General features: G+C 42.3%; 2 protein-coding genes across 2 annotated transcripts in view; both read left to right on the top strand.

Annotated features, from left to right (window-relative positions):
* Positions 1 to 4,971, top strand: part of ZNFX1 (zinc finger NFX1-type containing 1) — a 54,589-nt gene extending 49,618 nt beyond the window's left edge. The window contains exons 19-20 of the mRNA XM_018564293.1: positions 1,566 to 1,661; positions 2,482 to 4,971. Of these exons, the coding sequence (XP_018419795.1) occupies positions 1,566 to 1,661; positions 2,482 to 4,923 (2,538 nt within the window). The 3' untranslated portion in view covers positions 4,924 to 4,971. The remainder of the gene's footprint in view (positions 1 to 1,565; positions 1,662 to 2,481) is intronic.
* Positions 4,972 to 11,755: 6,784 nt separating this feature from the next.
* The window catches only part of CCNDBP1 (cyclin D1 binding protein 1), a 19,512-nt gene continuing 9,695 nt past the window's right edge, over positions 11,756 to 21,572 (top strand). Inside the window, exons 1-6 of the mRNA XM_018564310.1 lie at positions 11,756 to 11,829; positions 12,987 to 13,040; positions 16,533 to 16,612; positions 17,608 to 17,689; positions 19,087 to 19,183; positions 19,275 to 19,348. Of these exons, the coding sequence (XP_018419812.1) occupies positions 11,772 to 11,829; positions 12,987 to 13,040; positions 16,533 to 16,612; positions 17,608 to 17,689; positions 19,087 to 19,183; positions 19,275 to 19,348 (445 nt within the window). The 5' untranslated portion in view covers positions 11,756 to 11,771. The remainder of the gene's footprint in view (positions 11,830 to 12,986; positions 13,041 to 16,532; positions 16,613 to 17,607; positions 17,690 to 19,086; positions 19,184 to 19,274; positions 19,349 to 21,572) is intronic.

Genomic DNA, 21,572 nt, shown 5'->3' with positions numbered 1-21,572 from the left:
GCCGCTGTCATCCAAAAACTGACAGGATGACAGCGGCTCAGAACAGAAGACGCTCAGCCATCCTGAATTGCGGCCAGCCGCCGCTCGTTCCCGGGACCCCCCCGACCCCCCCGACGGTGATTTTTTAATGGATCCCCGCTGCCACAGACCCTACAAGCAGTGGGGATCCATGGAGTCCCTCATCCCTCCCTGGGATGGCTCCAGGGAGGGATGAGAGACTCCAGATGCCGGCGGCCGGCAGCGGCGGTGCCGGCGGGGGGCGCCCGGTATTTTTGAAAATAGCGGTCATCAGCGGCTTGTGAGCCGCTGATGACAGCTATTAATTTAAAGGGGACAGTCTGCTGAACAGTTATACTATAAGCTGATGGTCGCTAAAGCGACCATCAGCTTATAGTAGAACTGTAAATGCCAGGTCCGTATGGCATACTGACCTGGCCAGCTGGAAGCAATTTTGTAGGTCCGTATGCCATACGTCCTTGGCAGCGAAAGGGTTATTAAACCTGCAGCATGTTTTTGCACATATCTATTGCTAGCAAGCAGTAGATATATGCAAAAACGTAAAAAAAAACCTTTTCACATAGGTTTAAACTTACCTATGTCTCCGCCGCGCGCTCCCGTCCGAACATCTGAAGAGTCTGGGGTGGCCGCAAAGGATCTTGGGGCGGGTGCAATGCGCAGTTCAGATGTTCAGCCGGGAGACAAGGAGAGACACAAGGTAAGTATATGCAGCAGCGTGCACCCGGACAGACTCCGTGGGATGTCAGAGGAGATGAGGACAGAGGAGTCAGCTCTGGATGGGAGACCTGCAGCAGCGCTTGAGGGACAGTTGAAAACTACACTAAAGAAGGCATGATTTTTTTTCTTTTTTTTGAGGCATGATTTAAGGTAAGTAGACATAAGAGAGGTCACTCACCTACCTCAGTTGTCAGCAGGGTTGTATACATTTCAGAAAAGGATGGGCGCAAACAGAAATCCTTTGACAGGTAAACCATACTGTATATGCAGTCATATCTACAAGGAAAAAAAACCAAAACATATTAAGCATTGTATATATTTTTAATAGAATTTGAAATCAGTTTTTAAAGGGAGGTCAGTTTTCAAGAGCAGGTCTGTGCATGGGTGTGCATGCTGTACAGATGTGCGCAGCCATGGGAATGAGCTTAGGGCTCATTCACACAAGTGTGCACACATGTACAGTGGCACTTCTGACACTCATGAAAGTAGCAATGTTATGTTACCTCTCTCTCCCACGTAGCATTGCCACTCTATGAATTGGCCAAGAAGTGGAGTGTGGCAAACTTTATGTGTTTGGAGTCAAAAGTTAGATGCCAGCTGTAATTTTTTTTAAAGCATTGGCTACCTGGCTCCTAGGATTGGTCCAGCCTTGTGTTGCAGACCTAACAAGCTTACAGTGTTTCAAAAATACATCATGTGACTTGAAGTATAGATCAGAAACAATATGTTGACTTACTCATTTCAAAAGTATATGTTTTTGTTTATGTCTTTCTGACTTCTCCTGCCTGGATTGGTTTTCTTAATAAACATTAACTTTTGTGTTATTTTAGCACCGCATGAGGCCGGAAATAGCTCGATTATTGACTCCTCACATCTACAAAGAGCTGGAAAACCACCCTTCTGTACTAAACTATGAAAATGTAAAGGTGGGCCATAGTTTTTATTTTATACACAGATAACATATAAGTTGTGATTTTGACTTACCTGACCTGCAGACAACCAGGAAAATAGCATTTTCAGAAGTATGGCTTAGTAATACTCTCCATATTTTCCAAGTACATCCGTCCTTTAAAGCTGGACATATTAACTACTTCAGGACTGCTGTAGGTCCTGAAGTAGGTTATGCTGCTGCAGCCATGATCTTGGCACTGTTTTTCTCACCAGGTGATTCTCTTTTTCTACATAATCTGTACAGAATTGCCCAAATCACTTATAGCAGCCTGCATAGGGGGTGCCCCCTCATGGTTTTCAGGGTTCCCAGATCCTCTGGAAGACCCGGGACCACAGCAAATAGTGTCAGAATGGAGAACGGGGGTAGACATCTGTTCCCCAATCTGCTCTGGGAGCAGTGACTCAGGAAGCGCTGTGCTCACAGGGCTTGAGTCACAGCTGTCAGAGGCCGGTTGAAATACCGGTTACACAGGGGATCCGGCACAAGGCTGTGCTTGATCCACTATACTGGAGGCCAGGGGAGACATCTGGGGTCCAAAATACTTCCATAGTTTGAGCCACTTACCTGGCATAAGCATGCAACAACCAAGTCGCTATCAAGTCAGAATTCCTGCATAATTTGTTAACCAACAACCAGTAAGCTAGCATTTTCAGATGAACAGGTTACTATTAGAAACCTTGGTTGCCGTGTGCTACTGCACTTTAAACTTTGCACTTAGGCTAAAACAACCTCTTAATGGATTGCATTGTCTCCCTAACTTGCAAGAACATTTCTTTTTTTTCTTCTCATTTTAGGGAATCTCATCCAACCTCTTCTTTGTGAAACACAATTCCCTGGAAATGGAGATTAAAGATGGGAAGAGTCACCAGAACATGCATGAAGCTGCTTTTGTTGTAGAGCTATGCAAGTATTTCCTGCATCAAGAGTACAAGCCATCTCAGATCACCATCCTCACCACTTACACGGGGCAGCTTTTCTGTCTCCGCAAGCTCATGCCAGCCAATACATTCTCTGGAGTTAAGGTTCATGTTGTGGACAAGTACCAGGGGGAGGAGAATGACATCATTCTTCTCTCACTGGTCCGCAGCAACAGAGATGGAAAAGTGGGTTTTCTTAAGATTGCCAACCGCATATGTGTGGCGCTGTCTAGGGCCAAAATAGGAATGTACTGTATTGGCAACATGGACATGCTGAGCAGTGTGCCTCTCTGGAGCCGTATTATTGGAACTCTGCAACAGAAGGCTCAAGTAGGAAGCCACCTTATGCTTTACTGTCAGAATCACCCTGAGACACATAGCCTTGTGAATTGTGCCAATGATTTTAAGTCTGTACCAGAAGGAGGCTGCGACAAAAAATGTGAATTCCGCCTAAACTGTGGACATGTGTGCACACGTGTTTGCCATCCATATGACCAAGAGCACAAAGAATACCAATGCAATAAGGCCTGCCAAAAAGAGTTATGTAAGGATGGGCATAGATGCAAACGTAAATGTTTTGAGATCTGTGGAGAGTGCATGGTGGAAGTGGAGAAGGAGATAACATCGTGTGGCCATCTGCAGATGGTACCATGTAGCATCTCTGAAAATACGTTCCGTTGCACTTTGCCCTGCCAAAAGACCTTACAGTGTGGCCATCCATGTGAAAAGGCCTGTGGAGATAACTGTGAAGTGCGCTGTCAAAAACAAATAAGTGTAGAGCTAAAATGTGGTCATACGCAACAAATTAAATGCTGGCAGAAGCGAGACCTAGAATTCGGCATGCCTGTGACGTGCAGACATTCTTGTGATGCTACATTACGCTGTGGTCACAAGTGCTCTGGTACTTGTAACACATGTTTACAAGGAAGATTTCATGTTGGTTGCAGACATCCCTGCAAGGCTATTTTAGTTTGCTCACATGAATGTCAAGAACCGTGCACAAGGGAATGTCCTCCTTGTAGCAGTCCATGTCAGAACCGGTGTATCCATAGCCAGTGTAAAAAGAAATGTGGACAGAAATGTGCCCCGTGCATGGAGCCTTGTTCTTGGAGCTGTCAGCACTACAGGTGCACTCGGCTATGTTCCGAACCCTGTGACCGTCCTCCATGCGATGTCCCTTGTGACAAGAAGCTCCGCTGTGGACACCCATGCATCGGTTTGTGTGGGGAGCCCTGTCCTAAAAAGTGTCGCATATGCCATGAAGATGAAGTCACTGAGATATTATTTGGCTTTGAAGATGAACCAGAGGCATGCTTTGTTGAGCTACAAGACTGTGGACACATTCTTGAGTCTTCAGGCATGGATACTTACATGAGCGGACAAAGTGACCCTGAAGAGGGGAGTGCAATTAAACTGAAAGAATGCCCGAAATGCAGGACTCCCATAAGGAGAAACTTGAGATATGGGACCGTAATTAACAAAACCCTGAGCGAGATTGAAAAAGTCAAAGAACGGATATTAGGGCCAGATATTCAGAGAAACGAAACCAGTGAAAGACTCAAAGCAAGTCTGCAGCTGATGACTGATGTAAAAAGAAACCTTTATGAAGACTATATGGAATTAATAGAGACCCTGGACAATCCAGAAACACAACTCAGAACTTTGCTCAACCTGGAAAACGTGATGCGTTTCTACGAAAGACTAGCAAAACTGTTTAATAACATTAGCAAAGTTGACACAGAAGAGAAGTCTGACTTGAAGAATCGTTTATTGCTGATTAAGGAGTGGCTGGGGAAGACCCGTTCATTCCTTTCAGAGCAGGAATTATCTGATCTGCAGACTGAAGTGGCACGCTTCACTTACCTTCTACGACTGCTTGTGAAATGTAAAGAAGCCAAAGTGAGGATCACACCAGAAAACCAAAGGGAGATAACTTTTCTAAGGGATATGTTGGAAAGCAATAAACCATTTACTGAAACGAATGAAATCCTTGTAAAGACAAAATTAAAGGAGCTAGATAAACGTCTTCCAAATACAGGACTTGGGTTAACAGAAGATGAACGTGTGATGATTGTACAGGCCATGGGTCTTCTGAAGGGTCATTGGTTTAAATGTCCTAACAACCACATCTATTGTATCACAGAATGCGGTGGAGCAACAGAGCAATCCCAATGTCCAGAATGCAAAGAAGGCATTGGTGGAACAAACCACGCGCTCCTTCCAACCAACAGGCTGGCTACTGAAATGGATGGAGCGCAACATGCAGCTTGGTCAGATGTTGGAAACAATATTATGAATTTCCAAAACCTCTTCGACTAATTCCCTTCATACAGAGAAGGTACTTGCTAAATGTAGGCTTAAAAATATAAGAAAGAAGAAAGCAATTAAAGTAGAACTCCAGTCAAAACCTTTCTTTTTGGAAAAGTGAAGAACCTAGCTCAGGTTTTTATTTTGATGGTGTCTTTAGCCTCTTCCTGCGTAGTTAGCAGTGCAAAAAGCAATGGGAACTCACCCCAAGGGAAATACAGCAGTGAGAAAACCTGACAGATCAAAACTCTTCCACACTTTATTCCAAACTTGACATTTTGGCTGGAATTCAACTTTCAACAATAGTTTTGTGTAAATATGAACATTTCAAACCTAATTTTGAAATCCATCATGTGTAATTAGTTGGCAATCTTCTTTATATATTTCAAAACAATGGTGTTTGGTTTTGAAAATCACCCACCCAGTAAAAGTGTCTGCCTTGGATGCTGAGAAAGGAGGGGAGGCAGGCAGGTTTTGAAATAAACTCATATCTGGATTGTCTAATGAGCTGAAGGTCTGACATTTCACATCTGGGTTTCTGGTGGAAGGTGGAGGAAATGTACAGACAGCACTTGTAGGAGGCAGAGGGGTGACAGACAAATAATTAAAAAGTCTGATTATGCCTGGCCTTGAGGGCAGAATGCTATGAAACAAAAGAGATGTCAAATATTTTTGCCATTCTTTTTAACACCACTTATCAATCCCTCAGGCATAGCAAAATATCACTGGAATTTTTTCAACTATAATGCACAAAGATATATCTTATATAGAAATGAATTATTTCAATACATGATATAAAAATTATGTGACTAATACAATATTTTTGTTTAAGTACAAATTATGAATAAAGTTTTATATATCAAATTCTGTGTAACACTGAACTACATATAATAACATCATTGTTTTCCCATTGTTGGCAAGTTTTATTTTCCTTCGCTAGCTTAGAAAAAGTACATGCAAGAATAATTCTTTAACTGCAAGGTAGTCTAGTGTCATTACTTATTTAATGCCAATATGACAGCGGTCAGAAACTGTAACAAAACAGTGATCCAACCATTAGGATAGGTGGGTATCTGAAGTGCTGCTTTGGGGAGGAGGACGGGGGAACATAAAACATCTGCATTTAAGTGTGCATTAAAATGCAAAGGAATGCATCCTTAAAGTGTCACTAAAGCCAATATTAAAAAAAATAGGATTTTGTTCTGACCGTAAAATCTTTTTCTCAGAGTCCTTTGAATATTGTATTTCTCTATAGTTCATTAAAGGACAGGCTCTGAAGAAGTATGGTGGGCTAGCTGGAGAAACTTCCAGGATTTAATATTATCCATCAAGAATCAACTAGCAGCTTGCTAGTAGAATCTCACCGAAGGAACAAAATAAACCAATATAAAAAAAAGCAAAAGAGAAGGAGATATCCATTCTCATGAGGACACTAAGTGAAACTCTCACGCCTGAGGTGTGAGGGGTTATTGCCCTAAAATGATAGGTTTTATTTTTCTGCATAGTGTACATTTCTCCTTAAGGCAGCAGCATAACCTTACATCTCAGACTTCTTCAGAGCTGTGTCCTTCAATACATATTCAGTACCTTTATTTGGAATCGTTTGTGTACCTCCTAATGGCATCTGACAACACATCAAGAAAAATACTTTTGAAATCTCCCCTACTCCAACTTCCTCTATGTGGGAACGGAGGCAGCCTGCTCAGCACACTCCCAACATGCACTACAGGAAAAGCACAGTAAAACGGCCATTTCTCCAATTGCTGCCCATACAGCATCTCCCATGAGCTTCAGAGTGAAAACTGTCAGTAAAAGGTAGAGAAGCTATTAAGCCGTGCTCGATGGGGTGCTTCCCCACACTGCCAGAGCTGTGAAGCTGGCACCAGGAAGCACAAAGAGAGCAGCCCCCATCTCTAGGTCTGGCAGAGAGCTGCTCCTACACACATACCTCTGGGCTTACATATTACTGCCAGCATCTATACATGGCAAACCCAACTCTCAGAACCCTTCTATGCTCACCCTGGCGCTGCAGCTGACATGTTTCCTGCTACACAGGTCCCAGGCTCTGAAGAGGAGAAGCCTAGAATTTACCCAGCAGGGAACATGCTAGCTGTCACTCCGAAGCCTGTTAACGGGCTTGTTCACATTATGTCTGGATCATGTCCAGACCAGAACAGTTTGTTCCCGGACCAGAAAAGCGTCCCAATGTATCCCTATGGTATTTCTTAGCCCTGTTCACACCAGCATAGTCCATTCCGGTCCAGACAAATAAAATACAGCTTGCCTTATTTTCTCTGGTCTGGAATGCATGAAAAACGCATCAAAAACATACAAACGCACTGGACCGCACCTGTAAGCATATTAAGCACTAAAACAAAGCGGTAACAACGCAGCAGAAATTCATCTAAATGCAATGCAACGCACTCCAGATTTGGTCCGGAAAATGGTGTGAACCTCAACACTTATGTATGTATGCAGGGATCCTATGTTCCTACTCTCCTCTACTGTATCTCTGCGCTCCTCCTGGCTGTGGGAGATCCAGCCTCCATCCCCAGCAGTGTGTGATCAGGAGAGCCGGCAGCTGTAGGGTGCTATAACCAAGGAAGATGATAACTGAAACAGCGCATTGGTAACTGGGAAATGTAGTTTGAGGACAGCAGTGCACACAACCACAAGAAATTGGTAACTGCTAGCAACCACAAACAGAAGTGAAGAGACAGGAAGCTCTGTCAGGGGGTGCAGAAAGAACATTTAGAGGACAAAAAAAAAAGTAATTTGAATAAACTATGCTGGATTAGGAGGTTATTCTAACATGGAACATTTAGTGACAATTTAAACCAAGCCTATCATTAGAAAAGTGTGTACAGACTGATATGACATGGCAAATCTACTGTACCCATCCTTTGCTATTACTACTTGGGCAATTCTCATAATTAGTAAAAAAAAACGCCAGCTTAATTAATCACTTTTCGTCTGGCTGTTGTTAGTAAATGGCCGCACAGCGGCTTCTTAAATACGGGTGGGCATTTTAACCTCCCTGGCGATCTGATTATGTCAGTATTTTTGAATGTCAAAGTGGTACATTGTTTTGCATGGAAATTAGTTTTTTTACATTGTAGGCCTGTCATTCTTAGGAATAACTCACTTAAATCTGTCCAAACAAGAGTCTAGTAGACATCCCGGGTATGATAAAGTTTGAAACACGAAATCATAAATTATAATATAATAATTAGAAATAATTATGAAAAATAATAATAAATGTAATTCAATAATGTAATCAAACCAAAAACACTGGAATTTGTCCAAACAAGGGTGCAATATTACTAGTCACTGTATATTGCTTTAGTAAACATCCCAGGTATGAAATTTTTTTAAACATGGGAATGCACAAAGTCCGCCATCACAATCAGGACAATGGAGCCTGGTTTCCTTTCTGATTTTTTTCCACTGTCATCTCGGTTCGAGCAACAAACCACGCACATCCTTGTAGATGCTGACTTTTTCTCGGTTGGTGGGATGTAGTCCATGAAGTGAAGACCAGTCAGGCGTTTCCGGGTTGACAACGCCAACAGCACGACGTCCAGCTCTATTCACAGCCATTGATGGTGTTTGGTGGTTCACAAAGATACGTTCTGCAACTTTCCAAATGAAGTCAGAATGAATCACAGGCTTGTCACTCTTTTTTTTGAGCAGAATGTAGGCATTCCACAAGCATTGCTTAAGAAGATGCCTGAAGATCTTCTTATAGTACTTCTTTTGCTGTTTCCTCATTGCTGGGTAGAATGTCATTGCTTGGTCGGCTCTGTCAACACCTCCCATGGTGTTATTGTATTCTATCACTACTTGTGGCTTCATGATTTCTTTCCCACCTTTCGTGCGTACCATAACAATGGAGGCATTATGAGCTGTACTCATTAGTCACACATCTTTTTTCTCACGCCATTGCAGTGCCATCATTTTGCCTTTCTGCCAGGCAACCATTTCTCCAGTCTTCAGCTTCTTATTGCCAAACATTGGCGGCATGTCGTGCCGGTTAGCCCTAATGGTTCCATAGGCCTCTGTTTTGTTTTGCAGAAGAAACTCATAAAGTTCAGGAGACGTATAAAAGTTGTCGGTTGTTACTCAATAGCCCTGATTTAGCAATGGCTCAATGAGTGAAAGAACTGAAGATGTTGCCATTCCATAGTTGCTGTATTTTGGATTGAATTTGGTTCCTTTCCCAGTGTATATGACTGAATTCCAAATGTAGCCAGTTGAAGATTCGCATAGCATGTAGGATTTTACGCCAAATCGTGCTCTCTTTGATGCAATGTATTGTACCCAGCTGAGCCTTCCCTTGTAGGCCATTAGACTTTCATCTATGCTGATATCTCTTTCTGGCACATAGCTCCGTTGGAAATTCTATAGAATCATTTGAGATACTTTCCAAATTTTCTTTAGTTTTGGTGCAGGATGAGTAGTTTCATAAAATTCTTCGTTGTTTGCGAAGTGTAAAAACTTCATGATGAGGGTAAACCTATACTCTGACATGACCATGCCAAAGAATGGAGTGGCAAGTAATTTATTAGTTGTCCAATACCACTTCTGCAGGGGTTTCCCCACCACTCCTTGAAGTATTATCAGGCCCAGAAATTTCCAGATGTCATCTTTGGTCACTGGTTCCCACTTTCTGCTTCTTGAAAACTTCCGATGCAGAGTAGCTAATTGTTGCTCTGTGTACCGGTTTGTCTCAGTAACTATTTCTTCAATAACCTCATCGGTCAGAAATAATTGTAAGTGTGCAAAGGGGTTGTCGTGTTCAACGTCTACTTTCATACCAGATGCTCCAGTAAATGGGAATCTTGGGGGCGCTGCCTGATCCGTACCACAGTCAATAGACTATCAATCTTGCACATCACTGAGCTCAGTGGCAGAATCGTCACTGTCGTCACTTTCAGTGTCCGATGACGAATTTCCCAACAAATCGCTATCGCTCAATTCTACAAGTGATTCTAAATCACTATCGCTGTTTTCTAGCTGGTCCAAAACAGCTTTTGACCTAAGGGGACGCTTTTCGGATCCCATGGACGCTCTCAAGTCTCTAGACAGAAAGAACTGTAAAAGTGCAGGCAGGGCACTGGACAAAGCTCTAGGGACAAAACTGAGGTGGAATGGTTTGATACATTAATATAATCATACAGATTACAATGTATTGTAGGTGTATGTCATGTTTTCACTTTTGAAATTCCCGCCGATTCCGCCCCCCTGCGACGCCGGCGCTCGCAGGGAAGGAACCCGGAAGACGGATGCCGGCATCGGCCGGAGGACACAGCGGGGCTCATACGGACAATGTAAGTGGCACTACCGTATAATCCCGAGTGTGGCTCAGGGTTACCGCTTTTGGTACTGAAAATTAACCCTGAGCCACATTCGGGATTGCCACCTGGGAGGTTAAAACATGCTTTCCCAGCTTCCACTCATGCGCACACATGTGTGAAACCGACTATAAGTTAAGCAGCTGGCGATGGCTGTATACATATAAGCATTTGCTTGTACATTGTCTGCATGTGTGCGTCGCCCCTGTCGCCTATCCCAGGCTCCGCTGTGCCACGTGCGGACCTGGGACTGGCACGGCGGCTCTGTGAATGGAGATGGAAGGGATGTGGATGTGATGTGTATTACATCACTTCCGCCTCCAGCTGTTGTTTCTGCAGCTTCTGTAGCCAGAGAGAAGCTGATCTCTTTTTCATCAGCTTCTTTGGGGGTCCCTAGGTGACATTAGGGGTCTTATAGACCCCTGATGTCTCCATAAAAAGGACTTGTCACTGTAAATTTGCTGTCACATAGGAGACTTCTTAGTCCCCTATGTGATAGCAATAAAGTTAAGTGCAAAAAAAAAAAGTTTAAAAAAATGCCTGGACAGGAATGGGGTTTAACAACCTGCTCTTTAAGCATTTAATAAAGCACTGAATGTGACATTTGTCTAGCACAGTAGGTGCGCTATGCGGCACCTTGCCTTATTCATGAGAAACTGGAACTGCTGTGGAGGGCTAAACCCTATTAGTTCAGCCCTACTCAACAGTCCAGTTTCTTACGTGGCTCCTTGAAATGCCCACCCTTGAGTGAGACCCTCTGTCCAGTTTGTGTTGCTGTCCGAGTCTCCATTGGGGAGATTCACCCCTCTATTTATATTGGTGACCATTGTCCTCTATAAATAAAGTGAGGGGAAATCTAAAATGTCCCCAGAGCAAGAGGTAAGGGGAAATCTTCCAATGGGGACACCTGTCTCAAGCTGGGTATACACGGTTAGAATTTTTTTGCAGATGGCCGTTTGAAATACAGTGTTTCACTTTGGGGAAATTTACTCTAACGTCCTGTTGTCACAGGGCAACACAGGAAGCGAAAATAAATTTCACAGGTCATAGGAAGTGAAGGGACATTTCTATAACAGTACACAAGCAGCAAAAACTAAAGTGGCAGATGTTTTACCAGTCCCTATTCAAAACGAAAACATGGCTCTACAGACACAAATGTTGCTTTTGCACTTACTTGCCCTTTAAAAAGTGAATAACTATATAGCAGTTGAGGTCTAACGAAAATCAGAAAATGGGTTAGTTTGGTGTGCACTGAACACAGCTGTCTGTTTGGTCTATGAAAAATATTCCTCAGAGTAGTGAAAGATAAATAATTACTCGGCTTTAAATAAGTCGTACTCCGCCTCCATGGTTACCACACTTTCTATCCTTTATGTTAAACTCGATGGTTACCGCACTTTCTAGCCCTTGTTTTAAACTCGATTGTATCGGAAATGACGTGCGGGTTTGCTCATGTTAGTCTTCCGACTGACTCTTGCGTTAGGTCAGCAGTGGTTCCGGGGAAATATGGAGCCGCTACAGAAGCTGGTGGACAATCTGCGTGCTGTGTTGGGGAAACTGAGAGGCGAGTCCGGGCTCTGCTTTCTTTTATTGTGATGGATACATGCACAGCAATAGACTGATGTATAGGGTGGAGGGGAATAGGACATGATGGACAGTGATTGGTGAGCACATGTCCTCTGCTGCTGTCAGTAGTGATGGAAGCCTTGACTCTTCCTGTACCAGATAGCTCTGAGCAGAAAGTGACCCTTCACGTGCTGGGGAACTACAACTCCCAACATGCCTTGTTTTCTTTTAAGGGTCAGACAGAGGGGAAATCTTCGAGTAGGGATACTTGTTTAGGTTGCAACTGTGCACGGTGGAGTTTTTCTACACTTCCTGTCATGTCCTTGGGACAGAAAATGGGAATCTCCATAAACAGCAGAAAGAACCCAGCAGAGGTTTGAAATTCTCCTTTATTGTGTTTAGTTTTAAAGAATCAGTAAAGGATTTTTTATTTTAATTTTAACATTTGGATAGCAATGAGGGGATAGACCCACCGTGAGGTCTGTGCCCCTGGGAAGCTGTCCCTTCACTATATAATTTGATTGTACAATCTCCTTTACATCTGCCATCAGCTATGTCCTGCAAGGGCCTGCCTTATTGGATACTATTTGATTGGGTTGTTTACATTTATCCTCCTTAGTACACAATTTTGGTAGATCTAAAGGAGATTCTACAATCCGTTTGTATAGCGTATGGCCAGCCATGATGTTACTAGAGCAGGAATGGAGGGACAATCCTCCAATGGGGACATTTATTCCTGTTACAGCTAAGACAGGATTGCCTTCACCTGGGAAATATATCCTTCCTCACTTCCTGCAGAGTCTTCAGGACAGGAAGTGAAGAAAAATGATCCCTGCACTGTATGGGAGTTGGAACTCTTAGTCACTGCACCAGAAGATGAACGCTGTGTGTAGTGTCTGATGAATGAGACTGCTATTTGTACAATACACAGCAGTGATCCAGCAATAGGATAGTCGTCATTAGAAGTAATTTATCTGACCTCTGGCTATTCCAAACAAAAAAAATCCCTGGAGTTCTGTTTGAAGCTTGTGAAATGCTGTGTAAATGTTTGTTACACATTGAACTTCACACCAGTGTTCGCAAGATGATGAATTGGACCAATCGGTCACTGGCAAAACACATGGACTGAAAGTGATTCTGTCTCTCTTTGTGCAGATGGTGAATCCAGAGAAGGCAGCAACTTCAATCCACAGTTCTGGGAAACACTGGGTAAGAAATTGTGAACTCTGGTCGTATACGCCATAAGAACTGGATTTTCTGACGTAAGGGCGGGTTCACACCATTTTCTGGATCAGATCTGGTCCGGAAAATGGTTTGAACCTGCCCGCAGTTCCAGTGCATTCCAGACCAGACAAAATGAGACCTTCAGTATTTTTCTGGTCTGTTCTGGAACGGACTGGTGTGAACAGAGGCAAAAAATAGCATAGGGATACATTGGGATGCATTTTGGGTCTGGAAACAATCTGGTCTGGAGATGAGCTGGATGTGGTGTGAATGGACCCTAATTCAAATGGTTTTTTCATATCCATGGACTTTTATTGGAATGCAACCCCAACTAAAATGAACAAAAGGCAATCAACATAGGCCTTTCCTTTTCTCTAGATTTGATGTTAAATCTATTGACTTGTAGATCGCCAACAGAAGGAGCTCAGTGCTTGCAGCCTGTTGAGACAAGGGAGTGCATTGAGTCAGCTGACCCATAGACTTGAATTGTAAAAAGGTGTAGCATTGCAAAGCAGGAAGCAGAACCTGCATATGGAATGAGTAAATGTGGCTGCTCCTGTTTACATTCAGAATTACAAACTTTATTTAGAAACAAGTATTTAAAATATTAACGCACATTGATAATGTAATTAAAGAAGTGCTCCTGGAATTTTTTTTAATTGACCCTTTCTGAATGATCTCAATGTTCTGTGCACGAGGTTATTACCAAAGGGAGCGTGGGAGGAATGTGTGCAATGCAATGATCTATGAGGGTCTCCACTCTGAATAAAGATGTATGGGGAGGGGGGCCATTAATATGGGACAAACTGTCTTGCCATAGAGAGATTTTAGTATAGTCACCGTTGTCGACCATATAGCAGCATTTGCCACACCCAGCATACATATGAAGGCTGCAGGTTAGTGCCCAAGATAAGACCGGATTGGGTGTTGGCACCAGTGTGTAAAGCTTAGATAGCTAACACGAAGGAGGAAGGAAGGGCTGCTTTATTTGATACTATTCTAGTAAACCCTAACGGACTGTTAGCAAATGTTGTCACTATAAAATATGCATCATTTCTTATATACAGTTCCTAAAAGATACAAACACTTCATCCCCATTGACTTCTATGGTGCTCATCTAACTTTGTCTCCTGGGTGGGAGATGAGCTCTCTTAGAAGTCAATAGGGATGTACTGCGCAGGCACCCTTAGGAGAAAGCAATGTCCCGCTGCAGTATGTAAACAAGCAAAGTGCACTTACCCTTTAAAGAAGAACTCCGGTCTAATTCTAAGGCAGGATACTTATCAAACTGGGCAAATGCATGAACAGAGGTTACCTTTGCAGTAGATCCAGGCACCTATAGATATATACTAATATTCATTGTCCTGTAAAAATTGAGCATAGCTCCACCATCTTCTGCTTTTGGAACCTTCCCATTGGTCAGTGAGACCTCTCACCACCTTAGAGCAGAAGTAGGGGAGGGTAAAACCAAGGTCCACCTGTATAGGAAGTACTTCAGCTGCTTAGATGCCTAGATGCTCTGAATATTGTTGTTGTTTCTGCTGCAGGTAAACTCTGCTCACGTTCTCATCATAAGTGCAGTTTGATTTGTCCTGTTGGTTGTAATATACAAATACAAACCAGAATTGCAGACAAGGAGACCCAACAGAGAAAAAACAACAACACTGCATTAGACCCCACTATGAGAAATATCATAAATATCTGCGCTTCTGGAGAGAGGTGGTAGTTAGAATAAATGAATTAATAGAATATGTGTTTTTAATTATTTCATTCATTGGAATGGATTTTTTTTGTTATAATTGTCTAGTGCATCATGGTTAGAGTGTTTTTGTTTATTTGTAGTGAGTTTTTTGTTTCACACACTTTATTAGGTTTTAGACTGGCCACGCCAGAAAACATATTGTTCACTTTTTGCACATACATTTACCCTTAGCGCTTTGTTTTTTTCGATCATCACTATAATGTACTATTGCTGGGATTTGTAGTCCTCTATAGCCCGATTCTGCATTCATTGCTGTATAATTTTACACTTTCCTTTTCACTATATTGCACACCACTATTTTTTTTTTCTTTTCTTTTTTACTTCTACCGCTCCGAGCTTGCTCCTGTGATGGAGTGCAATCTCAATACAAACTAGTAGTCCATCACTGGAGCCATTTAAAATGTTTTATTTTATTGTTTATCCGATTAACCGATTAATCGCACTTAATAATCGGCTAACTAATCGATTTTGAAAATAATCGTTAGCTGCAGCTCTACTGTTCACAGTCTGCAAATTGTATGTTTAAAGTTTCTGGTTGCAGCAGGCTCCTCCATAATCTTCAGGAAGAGCACCCAGATGGACTACAGAAAGGAAAAATTGTATTGTCCAATGTTTCCTATAATGGAGAAAAAAACTAAGGCAATATTCACTCCAGGCAGCTTGCTAAATGCGCTCACATGTATGTGCACAACCGTACAGTGTGTACCTGCTTGCAGAAACTTGTGCTCGGAACAGGAGCGGCAGGCAGTCTGCATCCAAGGGCATGCATCCGTGCTTGTGCATATGTGCAAGTTTGGGTTGGCACATAGCCACGTCCTGCTATTGAGTTGTACAGGCAGCTGGATGCTGCCACACACATTTATCCCTCCTGGGCGCAGGTGTGTGTACGAACGTGCACATCCATGTGACTGAGGCCTTAGCGTATGAAGTAGTGTGCTTTCACAGGTCTGGTGGGTGATCGGTGTAATGTCCTGTCCCAGTGCATCACACTGTTTACTTTTTCCTTTTAACTTTTTTTGGTGTGTACACTCCATTCAGGTCTCCACAAGGCAGTGTGGTGTGCTGCACTTCTGTGCTGCGGTGCCATCTAATGCACTTGGGTAAAATCCATTTTCTGCAGCATGGGGCACATGGAAAAAAATTGTTTTCCACGCGTTCTAGCGGTGACCTGCATTTTTCTGTTTGGGAAAAACTCTGCACATAGTGTGAACGTAGCCTATCACAATTAAGAAAGGTGGGGCTGAGATATGTACTTCAATTTTAACGTCTCACAAACCCTCCGGCTGACTGAAAATTTAGAAAAATCTAATTCTTCCTAAGCCCGCAATAGTAGTTTGACCAGTTCCTTGGATAAAAAAAAATTCTACCTTTTAATCTTTTGTAACTGTGAATGCCATTAGTTGTAAGAAAATCATCCATTCCTTGCTCCTTCTGTTTCTCATAGCTGAGTAGAGTCTAATGATTGATCATATTATTTACCATTAGAGGTGGATGCCAGGCTGACTTCTCAACAGGGTTTAGCGCATTCAAGTCAGCAAAAATCTCTGCCTGCATTCATTCCTTTTTATCTTTAATATCTTCTGTTCTTATGTAAAATAGATCTGAGCAAAACTATGTTGTATATACAAAGCCTATAAGATAGGTTTTATGTCAGGATTGTTGGGTCTTTATACAGAGGATATACGTTTGATGTTGTTCTGCTTTCTCCTTCTCAGGACAAGCAATTAAAGCAACTTCTCAAGAGGCCACTAAAATTAGCCTGGCTTACTCCAAGCCTCCATTGCCATCGGAAGAAGTAAGTTATTCCTTGTGTGTATACTAGAGATTGAGATAGAACTCTGAACATTTCCTATAGATGCTGCTGGATCAGCACTCATTCTAGATAAAGTATACATCACTGATACTCAGCTGGTGCAGCACTTATGCTATAATATGTACCGTATACATTGCTGGGGCTCTGCTGGTGCAGCACTCATGCTATATCAAGTATACAGACATACTATAATATGTATACGTTGCTGGTGCAGTACTCGTATTAGATCAAGTATACTTTGATGAACTTCTGCTGGTGCAGCAATCATACTAGATCCACCATATATTACCCAGTCTTCTGGGTCAGCACTTGCACTAGATCAAGTGCTGGATCAGCACTTAAGAGTAGATCAAGTGTATGTTACTAAGACTGTGCTGGATGAGCATTCATACTAGATCCATACATTTCACAGACATTGCTAGTGCAGCACTTGCACTCTATCTACCTTAAAGGCTGTACTGATGTAGCACTCATACGACATTCAACATACATTACCCAAAATTTATTGGTGCAGCATGTATATTAGATCTGCCTCACAAGACTCAGACTGTGCAGGTATAGCACTTATACTAGATTCACCACACATAACCCAGGCCCTGCTTGTGCAGCACTGATGCCTAATCTGTAATATATTACCTGGACTCTGCTGTTGTGACACTCATACTGGATCCTTTACATGTTACCCAGACTCTTGCTAGTGCATCCACCACACATTACCAACACTCTATTGGAGGAGCAATAATGCTGGCTTCTCTGCATATTACCCAGAATCTTGGCTACCCATACATTTATGTCAAAGCAGCATAAAACCCTCTGAATTCTAATAAAAATGGAAATCTACTTGTTCCAAACTGACCATTTTTAAATACTGCAAGCCATATTAGAACCGTAGTGCAATACTTGTAGTATACAGAACCTTTTACTAAAACGTAATAGTTTCTTTCTTTACTATACTAGTCTTCCTTTTTTTTTACCAGGATTGTCAAAAGTTAAGTGATGGGCTTCTCAATGCTATTTTAGCAGCTTCAACCTTATATTACTCGTTGCCCAAGAATCAAGGTAAGCAGTAGACCATTATGCTCCTTAAACTGATAACAGTGATAACATTGGTGCCCTTTGCACACTTTGTACTGTTGTTGGGTTGTCATAAAATGTGTTCCCAAAGTGTATGCCATTCTTAGAAGACACCACCAAGCAAACAAACAAAGCACTTTATGCAAAACACACCAAAATGGCTGCCTGAAAGAATTTGGGAGTTTTTGTTCTGAACACATTGCACCAGAAGCAGCCCTGTTCCCAAAAAACGTGTATATGTACAGAAATAGGCACCAAACCAAAAGGTGAAAGAGTCCGAGGTACTTAAATTGTTTAAAATTTGGTCACACAAAAAACAAAACACTCCCCCCTTCACTAGAGCAACAAAACAGACCTAAAAACACAAAATGAGATGATAAAATTAATTGTATCCATGAATCGCATAACATTTCATCATAAATAAATGAACACATGGAATGAAATGGTATATGGTAAAAAAAATTAATTGCAAATAAAGATGCATAAAATGTATTTAAAGAATCACAATATATGTGAAAAAGAACACATTGCAGGTAAATGTGTTAAAATGCATTGGGAGAATCATAATAGCACTAATACCTTAGATTTGCTGTAAACAAAACGATTGGCTTTAAAGTGACACTAAACTCGAGTTAAATCTTGAAAATGCATTCATGTCCCCTAACTATTAACAAAAATGTATCTTATTTGTGTATCACTCGGCTGTATGTCCTCAAATCATCTCTGATTCGGCGCTCACACTGTCCTTCTTTCTGGAGGGCGGCTACTTCTGTTTCACATGGTCCCTGTGTGTGTTGTAAGGTAGCCACCGCTCCAAAGCTCACTCCTGTGATGGACTACAATTCTCGCGCGCGCGAGGGGGCGTGTCTGAGCGGACGTCTAGAGACGCCCGCTCAGATCTAGAGAGCTTCGGGCTGGCCGTTTTTCTACGGCCGGCCCGGAGGCAGTTAAGGTAAGCTGAGAGGAGTCTATGATTTTAGCATAGTGCCATTATAGCATTAGTGCTTTTTTAGTTTGTCACTCTTTTTAAATGACATGCATATCTTTACATAACATACAAGTGGAACTTATGGTTTCGATTAAAGTAGTAAAGGGTTGGAGCCCCTATCAAGATTTTGCCATCTCTGTCCTCATAAGGAGATTTCCCCTGATATCCTGTCCCGGTGACTACACAAGAATAAAAACAGAAGATCTAAGCCTTCCCCAACTGCTAAAAATGTTTTTTTTTTATTGCTACCTGTTGTTAGTTTTCCTGTTCTAATATCTACATAGCTATAACAGACAACAATACAAACATGTGAGAGAGAGGTTGTGCAAGTATCCTAGAGTTCCTCTTTAAATTATGTATTTTCCATACTAAATTGCATGTTCTTTGTGTGCAGGTATAACCCTCCGAAAGACAGTTAGAGAAGCAGTAGCAGACGTGATAGAGGGCACCATGCAACTCCTAGAAGTGATCTTAAATTCTCGTATACAAAGGTATAATGTGAGAGCTGCAGATATCATATGCTATGGCTGCTGTGCATGATTTAGTGTTTATACCATGATTCTCATGTTTCTCACTTTGTAGTCTAACACAGGCACAGCTGGTATCCACAGGCAGTGTGTGGGAGGCTTGTGACCAGTTTGAGCAGATTCCTAAAGGTAACTCCCTTTTATCTCATTTCTTCTGTGAATTTTCTAACTCTGTTTAAAGTAACAAATGTCCAAATAATGCCGCTCCGTCCTACCATCCACTTGTCAAGCTCAAAGTAGTCCCTTTTTTTTGTCATATATCCACAGCTAGTAAGCAGTAGATCTATGCCCCAACATAAAAAAAAAAAAAGATGTTGGCAAGTACCAACAAACTTACCTGTGTCGGCGCCGCTCACTCAAGCTGCAGAAGTCCCGGCTCCTGAACACTGTTAAGGAGAAAGTGTGGGCGGGCGCATGCGCAGTCCAAAGCGTCGGAGAGGAGAGCGGCACAGAAGCTGAATGGAAGCACCTGGGAGCGCACACATTGGACAGACACCGTAGGACCTGAGGAGTCTGCGTTGGATCAGAGACCTGCACCAGTGCTGGAAGGACTTTGGAAAACGAGTGGAAGGAAAAGCTGTTCAGATCAAAAGGCATCACATAAGGTAAGTCCTTAAATCAGGGTGGGGAGGAGCTTTAATGTCACTTTTTAAGGGAACATCGGGTGCATGCCAGATTTACAATATAGTCCCACCTTTAGTCTGCCCCGCTTTGATGTTTCACCCACCACGGGCTTAATCTGTATGAATAAGCCCAAGGTATGTAAAACATGTCAGTGAACGGCTAACTGTAGGCGGGACTGTGTGGCAAAAGCTGGCGGGAACTTGATGTTCCCGTTAGATGGACAAGCGGATGCAAGCCAAGGGGAACATCAGGGACCTATCAGCATGTGCAGCACAGTCTGCCCCTCTCTGACCTGTTTTATCCCTACAATTCAGACAATGGTGGGTGATAGGTGGACTCTAGGTGGGGCTGTGCGGCACACGCTGAGCCTACATAAACTTGATTTTATACAACTGACATTTGTGATTTGTGGGCAGCTGACCTTGCCACACACGGATGACCATTTACATGGTGGCAAGCTAACCCAATATAAGTTTTATATATTTTTAAAGCTGTAGTTCTTCTTTAAGGTGTGTGTCTTTCTATGTATCGCCTTCTCCTTCCTCAAAAATATACTTGTACAATTAAACTATATAACTATTTGCCAATTAAATGGCTGATGTTACTTGTGGCATCAGAGAAGTCTTGTTCTATATATTTAAAATCCTCATTGTTTAGACAAACTTTGCAGGAAAGCACTGCACAGATTTGGTTAGGCACGGCATCTTAAACAGTCCGTTTTAGGGTGTCATCATGGAAAACAAGCTGCAAATTAAAGCTTTGGATAGGTTTAAGCTGGCCATACAGCTATAGATTATCTGCAGATTTTGTATGGTCAGATGGAAAAAGTGTAACAGATTCCTCCATGTACACTAAACTGTGTGTATGGAGGAATCTCACGCTGGGCCAAGCTTCAGTATCTTGCAAGTCAGCCCCGCTGGCTCTCAAAATACCTGAACAATGCCTGCATCCAATCAGATTATTCAGGTATTCTGACAGCTAGCAGGGCCGACTAGCAAGATACTGAGGCTTGGCCCAGTGGGAGATTCCTCCATCCACACAGTGTATTGTAGATGGAGGAATCTGTTGCACTTTTTCCATCTGAAAATAGGAAATCTGCAGATAATCTATAGGTGTATGGCCGGCTTTAGACAGAAACCAGACCTAAATCCAGTAGAGATGATGTGGTGATGCAAATTCTCCCACTAGAATACCAGAGATTGATATTGTTTTACAGGAAACATTTGGTGACGGTCAAGGATGTACAACTGGGTTTTAAATGCATGAGGGCAGTTATTTTTCACAGTGTGTTTATTGTTCAATAACTAACAATTTAGTCAATTTTGTTAAGAAAGGGGTCCTTTAACCAGTTGACATCCGGGGTGTTAAATCCCCTTCCCATCCAGGCCATTTTTCAGTAAAAAAAAAAAACAGTTCCCCCTATATTAAATTCTAAAACCTTTTATTATTACCAAATTTTTTGGTAAAATATAAAAGACTTAAAATTGCGCATGCGCGCGAAACCTCAAAAAAAATACATTACCCAAAATTGGCCATAGGCGCCGCATTAAAAGCTTTTACCGCTCATCAGTTTAGTGTTATCAGCGATTGATGGCCCTAAAATGATTGCTCTCACTGCGACGTTCGCGACGATACGTAACGTGTAGCCCAATTGTCATTTTCGCGCGCTGGCGCATGCGACGTTTATATGTGCGTAAACGAAGGGGGGGGAACTTAAACATTGGGGGGG

This window comes from Nanorana parkeri, unplaced genomic scaffold (genome assembly GCF_000935625.1).
Source record: "Nanorana parkeri isolate BGI_ZX_2015 unplaced genomic scaffold, ASM93562v1 scaffold743, whole genome shotgun sequence".
NCBI lineage: Eukaryota > Metazoa > Chordata > Amphibia > Anura > Dicroglossidae > Nanorana > Nanorana parkeri.
This window is presented reverse-complemented; position numbering and strand designations above follow the sequence as displayed.